At 46.7% G+C, this 19,965-nt stretch overlaps 1 protein-coding gene across 1 annotated transcript in view; it reads right to left on the minus strand.

Moving 5' to 3' along the window:
- adamts17 (ADAM metallopeptidase with thrombospondin type 1 motif, 17) overlaps window positions 1–19,965 on the minus strand; it is a gene marked incomplete at both ends in the record, with an annotated part of 66,693 nt that overhangs the window by 33,096 nt on the left and 13,632 nt on the right. The window contains 3 exons of the mRNA XM_080539711.1: window positions 2,292–2,442; window positions 4,393–4,533; window positions 7,813–7,918. Of these exons, the coding sequence (XP_080395837.1) occupies window positions 2,292–2,442; window positions 4,393–4,533; window positions 7,813–7,918 (398 nt within the window). The remainder of the gene's footprint in view (window positions 1–2,291; window positions 2,443–4,392; window positions 4,534–7,812; window positions 7,919–19,965) is intronic.

The raw sequence follows: 19,965 nt of genomic DNA on the forward strand, positions 1-19,965 counted from the left end.
ACAAACATAGCCTATCGGTAAACAAGACATCACATATCCCTCAGGACTGTCTCAAATAGCTTATTTGCATAATATATACTGTATATATATGTTATATACAAAATAAAAATGTGCAAAACTCAAACGAAAATAGTGCAATAGATGAGGGTATTTTGGGGAACAAAAAAACACATTTAACTTTTGCCTGCTTGCGGCTCTGTCAGTATTGATTGATTGATTGATTGATTGACTGAGAATGTTCATTATTTGAAGCGCATTGAGTTGCATCTTGTAAGAAATGCGCTATACAAATAAAATTTGATTTGATTTGATTTGATTGTAAACCATAATGTCCATGAAACTAAAGCCCTTCATTACTGCTTTCTCACTTTTTGGAGATTGGAAGATTTTATTCAGGAATAAACATAATTGGAAAATCAATGATTATTAAAATACTGTAGTGTACAGTAACAATAAGTTCGTGGAAACATCACAAATCTACGGAACCACTTATTGAGGCATCACCCTGACGTGAAACATGGAAAAGCTGATCCGAAACAAGCCTCGCTGATAAAGTGGCAAGTGATTGTCAGGTACGAGTCCATTGCTCTGGATGTCCAGCTGTCACACGTTATGGCAACTCTCTGCTGGCTGAAGTGAAGTTGCGATGTCACGTTTCACCTGCGCGGACATGTCTGGGACTATCACTTCACTCAACTGTTTGCGTGTCGGTAACACGTAGCGTGGTTCTAGTACACTGACGAGGCTTCGAAAGCCAGCATTTTCGACAACGCTGTACGGGCGTATATCCTTGCAAATAAAATGTGCTACAGCCTCGGTAATTTGTTGGGCACGCGGAGAATTTGATTGTAATTTGCAACCAAACGTCTTTATCAGCGAGGCTTGTTTCGGATCCGCTTTTCCATGTTTCACGTCAGCTCATCTCTATCGTCATAATTTGTACATGCAAAATGCACCCAGACATCTGCCTTTAAGCCTGTTGGTGACTTGAGTGTCCCTGCCATCGCCATGTTTTTAGATTTTACAGTGTTGAGACCTCTCGTTGCGTGAGATATGATAAATTATTGTAGCGTGAGATCTGGCCACGAGATCTCGTTGCGGGTTGAAGCTGCAAGCAGGAAAATGCATGAAAGATCGATCTCGGGATTTATGAATCGATAATCGCTCATTCAATGAAGATCGATTCAGAATCGGGAAATCGTTTTTTGGAACCCAGCCCTACTTGCGATCATTAGACGCTGGCTCTACCTCCTGAGCCACAGCCACCCCGGATAGATAGATCACAGGTCCTGGCAGGGTAGTAAACCCGCAGCAACACTTCGTAACCATAGATTACTTTTCTTTCAATGACGGATAGATGATTCACTTACTCACTAGACAAACGTGACAGCAGCTGGTGAAACCGGGAACAAGTCGCCAACCAATCAAGATGTTCAGACTTTTATTCCGAAAAATGTAAACACAATGTATTACAACGTTGAAAATCAATGACACGTTCGCTAAAACCAAGCCAAAACATTGCAATGCAATGGATTCGGTGAGTAATCCCCACTACTCTACACTAACTAGGTAGAAGTGGGGATTACTCACAGAATCCATTGCATTGCAATGTTTTGGCTTGACTAGCGAGGGTGACAACATTTTCAGAATCAATGTCTGAACAGTCCATCGATTGCCGACTTGTTCCCTGTTTCACCAGCTGCTGTCACAAATGTATTTGGCGCAAATCTCTTTAGATAAAGGCGTCTGCTAAAATGTAAAAAATTATATAAATGTAAATGTAACCAGCTCTGGCTAGAGTGGCCCAGCAGAACCAGAGCTGCCCACCACTGACCCAAAGTCAGTTGGCGTGTTTAGGGCCTGAAAGGTGAAGGGGGAGGAAGCTGATCCTGGACCAGAACCTACAGGCTACTTCTATCCACACTGGACTGGCAGCACAAAACAGGTGTGTAATTCTGTTTTCGCTGGGTCTCCATAACAAACTCAAAGATGCCCCAGGATACAGGCTGTTTGTGCAACAAGGAAGAGAGACAGAGAGAGATAGAGAGGGAAAGAGAGAGAGAAGGGGAGAGAGGGAAGATCAAAGAGGAGTGTGAGAGGGATAATTCAATGTGTGACAGCAGAGGAGAAAAATAAATAAAACATATTGGGTGAAAGTGACTTAATTAAGTGTCAAGTTTTAATGTCAAAGCGTCACCTTAAAGAGACACCTGGTGTGGTCCACAATGAGCCCAATGTAGTCAAGGGCATTCTCATGCACACGCACATGCACACGCAGGGCCACTCCTTACCTCCATGTCATTGCAGAAGGTGGCATTGCTTCCGAACAAGATCTGACACTGTTCGTCTGAGCTGTAGTGCATGCCTGGCAACTTGAGAGGTAGCCGGATCTGGTAGCGAGTACGAGGGTCAGTATGCAGTAGGCAGCCGCTTGCTTTGGTCCTGTGTCACACACACACACAGCGACAGACAAGAGACACACACGCACACACACGCACATACGCACACAGAGGGACATACAATAGAGGGGGGGAAAAGCTGTTTAGTTTATACTTCTGTTCTCACAAGCTGTAAAATAGCCTGAAAGTGAAATAAAAGTCACTGAGTCCCAAGTCAGGCTGAGTCAGGCTTTACCGTAATATTTCTAATAAGACGCCCTAAGAAATAATCCAGTGGGAGTTTAGAATACGGCCTGGTAAACATTGTAATGCTGTCCTGCATTGTGTGATGATCCTCTGTATGTGGCTGATATGAGAACAGCCAGCACAAAGCCCACAGATTCAGCAGGAAGCCTTTATCTCAGACAACCATAGAGAACACACACAGCAGAGACCATACAGCAGAGAACACACGCACGCACGCACACACACACACACACACACACACACACACACACACACACACACACACACACACACACACACACACACACACACACACACATCATAAAGTACATAATCCAGAGAATACACACACCAACGCTTCTGTGTCTCCCTCACAGGGAGAATCCACTACCTCCTCCCCCAGTGACCCCTGCTTAAACGGAGGGGAACATGCCCTCTGTAGTCCAGCGAGCAGAATGTGCCTTGACTAGGAATGTGTGGTCCTGTGGGAAGTTCAGATAATACCTCAAGACAGCCCAGAAGCTCTAAGACCAGCTAAGCTAACCCATCTCTGTGGGTCTTCTTCCATTTATCTTCACAAAACGCCTGAAAGGTTCCCGAGAGAGATTGTTTTGACAACGGAGTGACTTACAGTGCATTACATCAACAGGGACTACCATTGAGATACACTGACCCCCCCCAGTAATGAGGAGCAAGAAAGTGTAGGAGTCAGGTGTGTCGCACAGTCGATTAATCTGTAAATCATTTCATCAAACGCTTGTGACTATAGTCCTAATTTACGCCGCATTTACTAACGTTTATAAAATGTCTTGTGTCTTGTAATCATGTAGTTATGTTATGTTATGTCATGTTATCGTGAAATGGGATTATAAATGTTGTGTTACCATGGTTTCTAGTTCCTGTCGCTAACGACTACCAGTCTCCTGGCAGGCTGCGGAGCGGCGGCGGTCTGCATCACAGCGGGGCCCTGGGAGGGGACGTTTCCTCAGGCTGGACAACAGACGGCTCCGTTCAGCCAAGATCCCGTCGGGCGTCAACGGCTAATGCGCCGATTTGTTTATCGCGTTAATCAAAATCATCTATCACCAATAAGGGTTCACGAGCAGCGGAACCCCATCGATCAAATTCCGGTGCCGTCTCGTTGGCCTGATGATAAACGCGTTGACTGTGAACACGCCATTCAACTTGATTAAAGGGTTCTCTGACAGCGGAGTGGGTGGACCGAAAGGAACCCGCCATCCATCATACCGTTTATAAATAGACGCCGTTGTCAAGATGTTTCCTCTCAAGGTTAAAGGTCCATGTCAGATCAGACCATATGTATTATACACTGTGTGTCACTCCGTTCGCTCCGTCGCCATAGGAACAAGTGACAGGAACAAAGGCCTTATCGAAGCCCATGGTGTGTGTGTGTGCGTGCATGTGTATGTGTGTGCGTGCGTGCGTGCGTGCGTGTCTGCGTGCGAGTGTGTGTAGACTGCGTTCAAAGGACTCCTGTGAACTACTTGCGATGCAGAAGCACAATCTGAAAGTGGAAAATTGCAGACTTTAGCCTGGCGGGATGAGGCTGATTTTCCACTTTCCGAATGTTACGCTCCACTTCTAAAGGCCACTATAGACTCCCGTAGGAGGGTCAGGCTATACCCAGCTGTACCTGGCCTCTGCCAGGACACAAGAGCTGCTGGGACCAGTTTCACTTGGCAGTCTAACTGTGTGTGTGTGTGTGTGTGTGTGTGTGAGTGTGTGTGTGTGTGTGTGTGTGAGTCACCTGAGGAATTTCTCCAGGTCGTCGCGGCTACAAGAGGACCAGGACAGATCGCTGGGGTTCCGTCCCTTCACCCATTCGCCGGACATGATGTGGGAGTGGCCTGTACAGGTAGCGTGGTCGTCGTCATGACTCATCCCCATACTGAGGAGAGAGCGAGACACAAACACACACACACACACACACACGCACACACACACACACACACACACACACACACACCATTAAAATATTGAAATTCACACACACAACCGTCCTGATGACAGTACACAGACGTCACCTGAAAAATTACAACGTTTGAAGTGGAGCTTCACACTACGGCATTATCACACAATGTCAAATATATACTTATACACACTTATACTTATAGCACACACACACACACACACACACACACGCATACACACACACACACACGCACACGCACACTACACATTCTAAGTACCTGCAGCACATCCTCACACACCTGCAACACATTCAGTAAGAACGGTCCCTGCTCCAGGGCAGCTTCAACAGGAGAAGGTCTCTCACTGTGTGTGTGTGTGTGTGTGTGTGTGTGTGTGTGTGTGTGTGTGTGTATGTGTGTGTGTGTGTGTATATGTGTGTGTGTGTGTGTGTGCGTACGTGTGCATGTGTGTGTTGAAACAAAGAGGATTTTACTCAGAGTTACTGTGTGTGTGTGTGTGTGTTTCCTCTAAAGCCGTGACCTACATTTGCAAATTAAAAACAACAACCCAGTTTGAACTCCAGGCAGCGACTCAGAAACTAATAAAAACAATTGAGTGGAGAGTCTTTGTTCCAGGCTTTAATGAAAGCAATATCAAATTACATATCGAGACCCGTATTTCTCCATGTCTACCGTGACAGTGGGAGATAGGAGAGGAGTCTCTCTAAAGCCAAACTACCAGACCAGACCTCTCTCCTCCCAGTCCCCCAGTCTCTGCCCAGTTCAGCCTAAACATGGAGGGATCCAAAGAGCTCTGTGTGCTTTCATGGAGGTGTTCATGGAGGTGTTCATTTTTACATGTTAACCATATAGCAGACCATTTTATCCAAAGCGACTTACAATTAAAGATTACAGGGACAGTCTCCCTGGAGTCATTTAGGGCTAAGTGCCTTACTCAAGGGCACACTAGTGGTGGTGTTCCCAGGTGGGATTTGAACTCAAGACCTTCCGGTCACTAGTCCAACTCAGTATCCACTGTGGCGCCACAACTATCCCTAGTGCTCAACTGTTGTTTGGTTGAAATGTGTTATTTCTTACTGCACAGGGCAGAGAAGGTCGAATTCCCAACCCAAATGGACAATGCCATATTGTGTCCGCCCAGGCTATCATACTGTATTGTTTCAGTGTGCACAGGGCTGCAATACTCTGTGTTTACGCTTAGAAAGTTCTAAAAAGACAAAAGCTTATGAGCACTTAAGCTTTTGAGAACACTCGATTACGGTCATCAGCTGAAGAAATGGAGCGTGGCGGTAGTGTTCATATTTCAATGACCTCTCGACCCAAAGTGGACAACGGACATCAATCAAACGTTCTCTGGGAGTTGATTGGACATTAAGCTCTACTAGGCGTGAGGTACTGAAGTACAGTGAATGATATTAATCGGTATTAGAGTCACAACCCTGAGACAACCATCACATTTACATTTTTGGCAGACAAACACATTTGACTAAGTAAGTGAATCATCTATCCATCATAGCAGGAAAAAGTAATCTATGCTCGGGCCAGGGGCCATTGGCAGTCGTAATGCTAGAAGAAAGAAGATTTCTTTTTTTTATATTAAAAAGGTCGAGAAACTGTACAGGGGGATTAAGAGGATGTAGATGTCTCAGGAGGGACAACCAAATCGATATCTACTAGTCCTGTGAAAAGTGACTTAAAGTGACCTGATCATTTCACTTGATAGTTACTAGTCACCAATTGGTGTGCTTTCTGAGATTAGTATAGCTCGACTCCTACGAGGAGACCTGTGTCAAGATCTGCATTAAAACACAGTAAGTACCTTTGTAGCAGCAGGGTTAAACACACAGGCCCTGACAACATGCCAGCCTGAGCTTACTGAGTTTTTATATGAAACACAGAGAGGGGCACCTAAACCCAATACTCTCACTTTAATAGGTGTTTCACACAGTCAACACAATGAAGCCTTGTAGAGGGGTGGGTGTGGGTGGGTGTGTGTGTGTGTGTGTGTGTGTGTGTGTGTGTGTGTGTGTGTGTGTGGGTGTGTGTGTGTGACCAATGTGGCACTGTCTTTATAATCTAGCCCATACATTACATGCCAGTTTTTTACCTCTAAGGTGTGCACGTATGTGTGTGTGTGTGTGTGTGTGTGTGTGTGTGTGTGTGTGTGTGTGTGTGTGTGCGTGTGTGTGTGTGTGTGTGTGTGTGTGTGCATACACAGGCACCAGTGAGGTGCGCTCCATGCCAGCTCGTAGCCTCTCTTGGCCATTAAAACAGGGGTCCTGGCACCCTGTGCAGGGCTGCCCAATGCTGCCCGATGAAAACAAATCTGCGATAACTCCTGAGGGGCCTGGCAAAGCCACAAAGCTATTGCTAACGCTAATATACCTTGGCAATAATTTGCAGATGAAGTTGGTGTTGGCTCTGCGGCGCTCCTCTATCAATGAGGGCTTTATGTGGGTACAAGCATTAGCATAGCTCCCAGCACTAGCAGACACCTCTCTCCTATTCTGGACTGAGTGAAGGAATAATAGGGCTGCTGCTAGAGCCCGGCGATTACAGAGGAAGTAACAATGCTGCTGATTATAGTAGAACACCGAGGACCGCCTGAGAACGCAACAGAACACTAGTCTGTCTGTAGTAGCTTTTACAGCCATGGTTGAATAAAAGACAAGAGTTAATTATACTTTTATTTTGATGATAATTACGCTGTGATTAAGCTGTACATTTCCAAGGGAGTTTTTGGATCTCTTATTTACATATCCACACAGTAGTGTTCACAGTACTACGGATACAAAAGGAGGCCACCAACAGTATCAACACTGGAAACTTAACCATTGGCTTAAGTAATTCAATACAAAACACACACAGACAGGCAGACAGATAGGCAGACAGAGAGGCAGGCAGATAAACAGACGGACAGACAGACAGGCAGACAGGCAGGCAGACAGGTGGATAGGCAGACAGGCAGTCAAGCAGGCAGACGGGCAGACAGACAGGCAGACAGGCAGACAGGCAGGCAGGCAGACAGGCAGACAGACGGACGGGCAGGAAGACAGACAGACAGACAGACAGACAGACAGACAGGCAGGCAGGCAGACGGGCAGGCAGGAAGGAAGACAGACAGACAGTCAGAAGGACAGACAGACAGACACACTGGCAGGCAGGGAGCAGACAGACATACAGACACACTGGCAGGCAGGGAGCAGACAGACAGACAGGCAGACAGACAGACGTACTTGTGTCCCAGCTCGTGGGCGATTGTGAAGGCCAGGTTGAGGCCGTTGTCCTCTGCTAACACACACTTCCTCTTGGAGCTGCAGGTTCCTGCCAGATAGGCGATACCTGTCGCAGACAGAGCAGAGCAGGGTCAGACAGGGTGAGACAGGGATGCATCTGCTCTCCTTGTGTATACACTGACTGATAAAAGATCAGAAAAGGCGAAAGAAAATTCACTGTGGCTTCTTACCATACACAGGTGGTGTACACAGTGAATATCTGTCCTGAGTTATCCGACTATTGCAGATGAAGGAGAAGAGGTAAGGAAAGGAGGTAAGGAAAGCAGACTAGTATGATTCCATCCATGGTGAGAGGTGGGAGAGACGAGACACGCCATGGTTTACCAGGATAGGGCCTAGTGGCAGCATGTAAAGGAGAAATAGAAGGGGGCCCAGTATCGACCCTTGAGGAACCCCACAGATGAGAGGGGCCTTAGAGGAGAAAAATTATCCTAGCTGAACGGAGAAACTAGTAGGACTTGAACCAGCTTAAGCCGACACCAGTGATGCCCACATGCTGTTCTAGACGTGACAGTAGGATCGAATGATCCACTGTATCGAAGGCGGCTGAGAGGTCTAGGAGCTCCAAAATGGCGGGACTACCAGAGTCGGCAGCTAACAGCAGATAATTTAGGACTTGCAGGAGGGCCGTTTCAGTGCTATGGCGCGGTTTAAAGTCAGACTAAAATGTCTTGTGGATGTTATGCATAACTAAAAATGCTTGCAACTGAACGGAAACTGCTCGCTCCAGGACTTTGGACAAGAACGATAATTGGGAGATGGGCCTGAAGTTGGAGAGAATAAAGGCGTTGATAAAATAAGGGGTTTTTCTTTTTAATCAGGGGTTGTACCACAGCATGTTTGAAGGCAGCTGGGACGCGTCCAGAGCTGAGAGAGGTATTGATAAGTAATAGGATAATTGGGCCGACCGACTCAAACACTGCTTTAAGAAGGCGAGAGGGAAGGCTGCCTGAGGGGCAATGTGTGGGCCGTAGGTGCTGAACTAAATTGGAGAGTGAGGAAAGGGATACCAGCTCAAACTGCTTGAAGACAGCAGGCTGGGGGCACAGAGGGGGGGGGGGGGGGGGCTGGAGGAGTTAAAAGGTGAGCTGGTCTAAGAGCAGAGATTTTGTCAATGAAAACATTTTTTAAATGTTCACAAAGAGCAGGTGATGGCACAACGACATACGACACGGGGGTTGATGAGAGAATTGAGGACGTTAAAAATAACCTGGGGCTTGTGGCTATTGTTAGAGACCAAGTTGGAAATGTGCTCTGTTTTGGCTGTTTTAACAGCTCTTTGATAGTCAGACAGGCAACCACGTAGAATTTCAAGGGAGACGTGGAGCCTGTCCTTTTTCCACTTTCTCTCTGCGCGCCTGCATGCGTCTGAGAGTGCACGCGGAATCATTGAGCCACAGTGTTGAGAATGCCTTCCTGCGTTTGGACCTGAGGGGAGCCACAGAGTCTAAAATTTCAGAGCAGGTTGAGTCAAACATAGAATTAATTTCATCAACATTAAGAGCACAGTTTCCATCCAATGCACAGATGACGATAAAACAAGATCTATGGTGTGTCCTTTATCGTGCGTTGGGCCAGTAACAGACTGCATAAGAATCAATGAGATTTAGGAAGTCCCGGGACAGAGGTTGTGATTGACAACAAACACGGACATTAAAATTGCCACAGATTAGAATATGGTCATATTTCACCATGATCCCGGGGGGGAACTCAGCAAAGTCATTGATAAAGTCCTTATTGAATTCAGGCGGACGATAGATGACAGCAAGTGAAAGAGACAGAGGGAGACCAGGGGGGAGGTGAGAGAAACAGGGGGAGAGGTGAGAGAGGGAGAGGGAGACCAGGAGGAGGTGAGAAAGACAGAGGGAGAGGTGAAAGACAGAGGGAGTCCAGGGGGAGACAGAGGGAGACCAGGGAGAGAGGTGGGAGAGACAGGGGGAGAGGTGTGAGAGACAGGACACCAGGGTGAGACAGAGGGAGACCAGGGGGGAGGTGGGAGAGACAGGGGGAGACCAGGATTTTCCATTTTGGTCACTAATGAATGAGGTCACATGGCCTCTTATGTCATCAAGTGATGTGACAGTAATGTACATAAACAATGTTAATGTTAATGTGTTAATGTGATCATCAGATTGACTCAAGCATGTCATCAACATTGACTGAGACCACGGGGAGAGTGGGGAGAGACCAGGGAGAGAGAGGGAGACCAGGGAGAGAGTGGGGAGAGACCAGGGAGAGAGTGGGGAGAGGGAGACCAGGGAGAGAGTGGGGAGAGACGAGGGAGAGAGTGGGGAGAGACCAGGGAGAGAGGGAGAGACAGAGGGAGACCAGGGGGAGAGTGAGGAGAGACCAGGGAGAGAGGGAGAGACAGAGGGAGACCAGGGGGAGACAGAGGGAGAAAGGGGGAGACCAGGGAGAGACAGGGGAGACCAGGGAGAGACAGAGTGAGAGACAGAGGGAGACCAGGGGGAGACAGAGGGAGACCAGGGGGAGACCAGGGAGACCAGGGCTCTGCCATGACAGCGCTGCCACAACCCCCTCTACTCCTCGCCAACCTTCAGACCCGTTTGTAATTTGTCAAAGACACATGCCATAACCACAGCTTTTTTCCCCTCTCTTCCTTCCATCCTATTTTCCCTCTCCTTTCCTGCTCCCAGATGTTTCCCTCTCTCTCTCTCTCTCTCTCTCTCTCTCTCTCTCTCTCTCTCTCTCTCTCTCTCTCTCTCTCTCTCTCTCTCTCTCTCTCTCCCTCTCTCTCTCTCTGTTTTCTCTCGCCCTAAATAATATACATATTGGTTGAGAAAACACACGTCCAGCCTTTTTAAGGTCATGACAATGTCTGTTAGATTTACACTAGCATAACAGTATGGTTCAACGCCCTCCCCCCCTCGCCCTCTCATACCTGGCCCCATGGGTAACACTGGACCAGTTCATCTCTGCTTCCCTCTGAGAACATCTTTGGCTAAAACCAGTTGAAAGTGCAGCTTTGACAGTCATCTGATTACAGTGTGGCTCTCCACTCTTGCACTCTGCATGTGAGAATGGTTAGCGAAAGCAAGCAAGTCTCTTCTGCCCTCTGAGATATCATTGAGAAGCATTTTGACTTCATCATCACCAGAGCCAAACATATGGCTCTACTCACAGTAGGGTAAGTCCTCTACTCTGGAGTCTCTAAGTGAGAGACATGGTTTGGGAGTCTGGGTTGATGTGTAGAAATAGGCAGGAACCACACCAACACCAAGACACACCCTCCCATTATCAACAATACTAAACAGGTATCAATGCGCATGTATACTTATGAGAGGTGATGAGACGCATTAGGACAGTAGGTGTAGTATTGTGTAATGTTATGCCAATGATTTATGTAAATACTAATGTTTATGAAGTGTAATCGACATTTGTAGTAATGTCGAAACTGGATGATTGAACAAAGTCAGCTGGATCAAGAATGTGTCCGAACACGTCAGTTACGTTTTAAAAAAAATAATAAAAAATTTGCTGAATTGAAGACAGAGTTCATTGGTATTGCTGGCATCCAGATATGGAAAAAAAAAAGAAACAGTTTATTCTGAGATTATATCAGAACAACACACAAGTGTCCAAGCGTGTTTAGAAACCAATCAATCAGCCAGTCTGCCAGGCAATATGTCTGCTGCTGCTCCCACACACACACACACACACACACACACACACACACACACACACACACACACACACACACACACACACACACACACACACACACACACACACACACACACACACACACACACACACACACACACACACACACACACACACACACACACACACACACACACACACACACACACACACACACACACACACACACACACACACACACACACACACACACACACACACACACACACACACACACACACACACACACACACACACACACACACACACACACACACACACACACACACACACACACACACACACACACACACACACACACACACACACACACACACACACACACACACACACACACACACACACACACACACACACACACACACACACACACACACACACACACACACACACACACACACACACACACACACACACACACACACACACACACACACACACACACACACACACACACACACACACACACACACACACACACACACACACACACACACACACACACACACACACACACACACACACACACACACACACACACACACACACACACACACACACACACACACACACACACACACACACACACACACGTCTGCTTTCTCTCTACAGTTGGATCCAGGCCAGATAAAGTCATTTGAATCCAGACAGGCATGAATTAAATCATTGACAAGAGAAAAGCAATCAAACCCAGATGGGATTTCGAGGAAGAAAAGCAGGAGAAATTGCATTTTAGGCTGATAAGGTCCTGGTACGCTAGTGTTCTAATAAACAGCGGTTGGCTCCCTGAGGAGACCACATTGAGATTACAGTCTTCATGAAGGGAGAAGTGTTTTTGGAGTCGTTTGGGTGAGCGCAAGTTCTGCCAGAGTATTAGATACTGTGGTTCAGGGGAGGCAGAAATCGGAGGACGGGCTTATTGTAATACATGGCATGTAATGACGGAATGGTATCAAACACGTGTGAGCCCTTCCTTCGATTTCTACCTCCACCAGCCTCCACTGCTGTAGTTAGAGTACTTGCAATCATAGAGGGTAAAAAATGTCAAGATGAAATTGGAACAGAATCAAATAGGCCTGCTTTGACTGTGGTGTCAGAGCACAGAAGATGATATAATAATATATTAATATCAGAATATATGCCATTTAGATGACACTTTTATCCAAAGTGACTTACATTGCAGTGAATGCCATCATTTCTCCAGTATAGATGGTCCCAGAGGGAATCGGACCCACAACCTACGTGTTGGTTAGTGCAATGCTTTGTTATACGTGGACGTGAAAAAAATATGTGGACGTGAACAAAAAGAAAGACCGTTCAAGTACATTGATTGAAGACTTTTTTTAAATATCCTTTACCCAATGTTAAGTAATGACTATGAACAACTGTTTCGCTACCCTAATCCGTCTACCTATCATACTGTCTCGATCTCCGCGTTACTTCAAACTATTATGGCGGTTATAACGACTTTTTGATTGACGGTTCCATGACAGTCCCTGAGCTAAGACTGGGTTATTGTGTACAGTGTCGATCTACTTTATCAGCAAACAGTTGTCTCATGTAAAGATTTTCAAAGTCAAAGACTCTCACATTGGCCTGTGAAATCTAAGCACCCTGGTCTTGTATATGCAGCTGTGTAGTCATAAAAGACATGCGTTTATTTTGTGCAAGCAATAATGAGGTTGATAATGGAAATGGCAGACATCTGATGAATTGGTAAGAGACACACACGAGAATGTGCTAATCCTCAAAGTCAACTAATCCTGTTGGCCTCTGCAGGCTAAAGTTAGTTCTAAAGACTTAATGGTGAAAATAGGTCATCTAAAGTGGGATAGTTACAGCAATGAATTAGAGCACTGGAAGACTACTAGACTTTTTCCAGAAAACATGCACGCACGCACGCACACGCACGCATGCACGCACGCACACGCGCACTGGTACTGAAGTTATTTACATTTTAGAAAGATTAATTTAACCGGGTTTACAGAGTGTGTGTGTGTGTGTGTGTGTGTGTGTGTGTGTGTGTGTGTGTGTGTGTGTGCGTGCGTGTGTGTGTGCTTGTCTGGCATGGGTGGTGTGAATGTCTCATATCATCCTCCCCCACCACCACTGCCCTCCAGTATGCCTGAGGGTCTGGATTCTGTTTTACACTCTGCATTTCCATGCTATGCTGTGTTTTACAGTGTCCTTCTCTCCTGTCATCATCGCACCCCTGCCTCAGGCCCTAGGCCCTTCGCTCAAAGCAAATACACAGAAGGGGAGGAAGAGAGATGAACAGAGTGATCAGAGGAGGGCAACAGCCCTGAATGAGAGAGATGTTTAACATCCACTTGGATGTCATACTGCAATGAGTCCCCAAACCTCAAAGCTATGCACACATGGTAAAAAAAGAAAAAAGAAAGAAATCCACCATGTAGAGGTATTTACTGCATAGCCCAGCTCAACCCACTAGTGTACAGTACATATCCCTCTATTATAGTAGGAATAAACGATCACCTGAAAGAGGATTCAGCTCAGGAAAGCCTTTCCGCAACGGGAGAAATATCGTACCAATGGAAACAGATGGTGCGCTGAATTCTTACATGTTTTTTCCCCCTCCATTTCTGTTTAACAACCATGCATGCTTAGTCAGAGGGTGCAATTATGTGTGCAGAATGTCTATCATCCGCCAGAATTATAGGAAAGAAACCTTGACGGTTTTATGCAAATAAAAGCAACTCAAAATGCTCAAATTTTTTTTTTTTACTGCCTTGAGATCATATTTAAATGATTGTTTACATGGCTACTTATGCGTTTAGGAGGGGGAATCGACTGTACATGGGGCGGGGGTGGGGGGTGGGAATGTTGTAATGCAACAGACTTAATAATTGGTAGATTAGCAGAGTGTTTTTCGTGCCAAATTAGATTCAATCATGTCACTTACTACTGTAACTAGCTGAGCTAAGGCGCTAGCTCACTGGCTAGCAGGCTGACCTAAGATGACATAGAAGTTGTCCGCCCAGCTGAGCAACAAGCTAACCTTCCACTTACTGTAGCTTACTGGTAACCTTACTGGTAACTTTACTGGTAACCTTCCTGGTAACCTTACTGGTGGTGACCTTACTGGTAACCGTACTGGTAACTTTACTGGTAACTTTACTGGTAACCTTACGGGTAACCTTACTGGTAACCTTACTGGTGACCTTACTGGTAACCTTCCTGGTAACCTTACTGGTGACCTTACTGGTGACCTTACTGGTGACCTTACTGGTAACCTTACTGGTAACTTTACTGGTGACCTTACTGGTAACCTTACTGGTAAACTTACTGAAAACCGTACTGGTGACCTTACTGGTGACCTTACTGGTAACCTTACTGGTAACTTTACTGGTGACCTTACTGGTAACCTTACTGGTAAACTTACTGAAAACCGTACTGGTGACCTTACTGGTGACCTTACTGGTAACCTTACTGGTAACCATACTGGTAACCTTCCTGGAATCTGACGGAATAGCTGATAGAGATGAATGTCTGACATCATGACACATGAGGAGAGGCTGGTGGAGGCAGAAATCGGAGGACGGGCACATTGTAATGGATGGAATGAGGAATGGTATCACAAACGCACCATACACCAGGATACCATTCCTCATTCCATTTCCATGCCTCACAATGAGTCTGTCCTCCGATTTCTACCTCCGCCAGCCTCCCTCTGTTACACAAGCTGTCTGACTGGCAGTCTGCCTAGCCTATGAACCAAAGTCACTCGTTAGCTGAAACAGTCACCGATGATGACCCGAACAATAAGGAAGAAGAACAAGAGCCCCGTTGAGTCAACAGTGGTCGGAAATGTTCGCAGCTTCAAAGATCCGTCAAAGCCAGCACTTCTGAGGTTAAAGCCCCAGGACAAAGGGGACAGATCCAGTGTGTTGCCATTATCGCAGTTCAGATTTGACTCAGCGGTTGTGCTTGGCCGTCTGATCAAACACTGATGTGGTCCCCTCACAGAGCTGGCTGCACATCCACCCAGACAGCCTCAAAAGAGGGCCAAAGCCTCCTAAGGGGTCTAAACACACAAGCACTCCCCCGCCGAACGAGCGCAGTTGGTCTAATTATTTATTTGGAGGTAATTAGCCATTAGAACATGAAGGGGTTTCCATTGACTGGGCTGAGTCAGGGTTCCTCCAGGGTTGTTGAGTTTCAACAAGTCAAATGTAAGACCTTTTTAGACCTTTTTTTAGACCTCTTTGAATAGAATTTTAGACCTATTCGCGACACCATATGATAGCTTTTTGTCCTCCTCGAGGTGATTAAATTAGGGATTTCACTGCCATACAGACAAAAAAGGAAGCGAATTGGCATTTTTTGGGTTCCAGCTTGATTAATTTCCGCGTAAATAGATGTGGCCGGACTGATTTCCTGGCATGATCTCATTTTTAAGACCTAGCACCTCATTTTTTGACCGAATAACTGAAATTTGACACCTTTTTAGGCCTTATAAATTGGATTGCTGAATTTTAGACTTTTTAGCCGTTTAGACGGCTTTTTAAGACCAGCTCAGGAACCCTGCTGAGTCCTCTGGTGGAGGGGATCCCACCAGGGCTGAGGGGAGACAGCTCAGCACAACAGCCCACAGTGACGAGGCTAGGTTAGTACGCCCAAGTCAGGCTAGCTCAGCAGACGTGGGGCAGATGCTTTGTTCCATTGGAACCACACACACACACACACACACACACACACACACACACACACACACACACACACACTCGCTCACCCTGGATTGACCCGGCTGCCCTCTCTGTGACCCACACACACCCACACACACCCACACACACACACACACACACACAAACACACACACACACACACACACACACATTTTATGCACACTAACAATACCTCATATCCGACCCCGCTGCCCTCCTCTGCAACCAACACGCGCTCTCTCATGCATACACACTTTGGCATGCTTGAACGCACACGCACAAACACACACACACACACTGCGCTACCCCCGCCCCCACCCCCACCCGCCCCTGCCCACCCACCGACAGCAAAGAGTGAATCAGCTCATTTCTGCAGCGTCACCTCCCAGTCTCACACAGGCTGACAACGAGTCAACAACCAGTCCATAAAGTCAGCCATGCGTCTCGGGCCATCCGGGCCTGGTTCGGCTGTTATTCTCCACTCCCCCATTCTCCCATTACATTTCTGGGCTTGAAAACTAAACACAGGAAATAGGATGCTGCTACTACCAGGATATTACTTCCACTCCTGTCTCGCCCACCATCCCTACGGACCCCATCCCTCCCTCCCTCCCTCTCTCTCTCTCTCAGCTCTTTACCTCTCTCTCTTACCATTTGTTTCCCTCTCTTTCGCCTTCTTCTTCCCTATCTCCATCCCTTGCACACCCCCCTCTCTCCCTCTCTTAACTCCCTTCATCTCCCAGAGAGAGGGAAAATCCGTATGAATCACCTCAAACAGGTACCCAAAACAACCCCAAACCAAGCCCAAAAGTACCCAAAACAATCACAAACAGGGACCTAAAAAAACAATCCAAATGTACTAGTAGTGTTCTCAGCTTTACATTACATTTAGAAAATGATATTTATAAGCCTGCAGAAGTCTGGAAAACTGTCTTGTACCAGAGTGATTGCAAGGGGAAAGTTTGGAGAAAAAAATCTGCCCTAGATTTACAACATACCACCTCATCTCTGAAACATGGTGGAGGGGGGAGGGTGCTATGGTTTGGACATGGATAGTTCCCACAAGAACTATCTTTTAGGTACTTTTCAGTTATTTTGGGTACCTGTTTGGGGTTGTTTTGGGTTGTTTTGGATGATCAGTAGGACCTGTTATGTCTGGGCAAGCAAGAAATACCAGACCACAACATTTAGTGGGAGAGAAACACTACTGACTCTCACACGGGACAAAGAGGGGAAGATGGGGAGGAGGGAGGAGAAGGGGGGGGAGAGGTCGGGACAGGGGCTTTTTTTATGAGCTTGTGATTATAGTTTGGCTCAAAGTGGGTCACACACACACACACACACGCACACACACACAGATGTGTTCTCTCTCTCATTGCAGTGAGCTCTGGGCAGATTATCACATATGGTTATGGTACAGCACAGTGCACTGCAGAGCCAGGTTTCACACCGCCATGCTGTCACAGTTGGTCACAGGTTCCATGACATCACAGTTATGTGTGTGGTGATAATGTGTCAGGCACTGGGCTGGGACTGGTCTGATAAGGGAGAGCAGGCCAGAGCCAGGGCAACTACTGTACGACACTCCTCCACACACACACACACACACACACACACACACACACACACACACAGACAGACACACACGCATCCATGCACACACACACATACACACACATATACAGCAGACTAGAGTGTGAGAGTACAGTATCCCAGATTGCTTTGCAATCTCTCTCCAATCTACAAGAGAACACTCAAGTCAAAACAAAATGAATCCTCAAAATCGGCAAGAAATTCGAAATATTCGGTGAGGATTTTATAGCCTGCTTCACAGAGAAAGGAATTGAACAGTCAGATAATACCAGTCTCCATACAGACATGGTATGATTTATGTTATAGACATTATACTTTACTATACTTGCAAAAAAAACATAGTCTACATTTTACACAGGTTCCCTTTATGATGTGTCAAAGAACATACTGTATACAACTGTGAAGAGGTCCCTTTTGTCCACTAATTATCACCTGTCGTGACCAAACGTTGGGAACTTTAAACAAATCAAGCTGCAAGAGTGTTCTGCTCGCTTCATTCTTCCGGTCTAAGGTTCTAACAGTAGCAGCCTGTACCTCAGGGGAGGCTGGTAGAGGTAGAAATCGGAGGTCGGGCTCATCACCAGCCTCCCCTGCTGTGCCTTGCCATTTCAGCTGTGCATCCTCCTCCTGTCTAAACTGTTGTCACCTCTAGTGAAGGGACGGCTGTGGCTGAAGAGCCGGCGTCTAATGATCGCAAGGTCGGCAGTTTGCCGGTTCGATCCCCGGCTGGCCACGTGTCGAGGTGTCCTCGGCCAAGACACTGAACCCCAAATTGCTCCCGGGCGGGCCTTGCATGGTTGCTTGCCGCCATTGGTGGGTGAATTTGTGTGTGAATGGGTGAATGAGAGGCCATTGTAAAGCACTTTGGAATAAGGCGCTATATATGTAATAAGTGCAGTCCGTTTAAGTGTTCCTTCTCTGGTGGACGTGTTGAGGAAGAGCGTCAGCGAGGGTTCGCCACTCTGCTCACAACCAAGTTGTTGTTCTCCAGGACAATTACCTCTTCTCCCCGCCTCATTACAGTTTTATCGAGACTTTATTAAGTTTTATCGAGACGGCATCAATCTGCCGCGGGTCGGTGGACAGAAGCGACAGCTTTTACGACAGAGACGAGAAAGTACAGCTCCTAACATAATAAGTTCTAGATAATATCTAGTCTAATAAAAAAATGGGTCATATCTATTCTACCGTTGGCTTCAGGTGCGACGTCCCTTGGGGTATATATGCAGTATACGGGCTTCCTCTCTCTGTATGGAGACCGATAAAGACCGAAGGGTTGAAACGCTGTTACAGAAAAACATTCGACGCATGAAAGAGTCATCTCTCTGTCAGTCATCGAGAGAGACAGTCTCGAGAGAGTGAGAGAGAGAGAGAGAGTGTGTGTGTGTGTGTGTGTGGCAGCCCTTCTGAGGTGTAACTTGAACCCTGACATTTCAACAGGTGAGACTTCCATCAAGGTAGGGGATGGTAGCTCAGAGTCCTCTGTAAAGGCCATTATACCGACCTAACACATGAATGAGATACAGGAGGGAGCCACAGGAGAGAGAGTCGACATGGGAACCACTCACTGTGACTAAACAGACCACATGCCTGTCGGGACACGCCATAGAAGAGAGGAGGAAGGACACAACGACTTTCTAAAATAGGACGGATACGGAAAAAAAAACATCCCTCTCTCCGACTGGTTACCAAGACTAGGTGTGATGCTTCACTGAGCATTGTGAGTGAAAATGCCACAGTGTTATTTGCAGTCTACTAACAAGGGACAGCTGTAAGACTGGCAACACACACACACACACACACACACACCTAGGTACACACAGGTGCACAGACACACACACACACACACACACACACACACACACACACACACTCACTCTCTCTGTATGCATCTCTTGTTAATGCACACACGCACACGCATGGCATGCAGGTACACACAGGTGCACAGACACACACACACACACACACACACACACACACACACACACACACACACACATACACTCACTCTCTCTGTATGCATCTCTTGTTAGTAGACACACACGCACACGCATGGCATGCAGGTACACACAGGTGCACAGACACACACACACACACACACAGACACACACACACACACACACACACACAG

This window comes from Nansenia antarctica (assembly GCF_963989245.1).
Source record: "Nansenia antarctica genome assembly, chromosome: 9".
NCBI lineage: Eukaryota > Metazoa > Chordata > Actinopteri > Argentiniformes > Microstomatidae > Nansenia > Nansenia antarctica.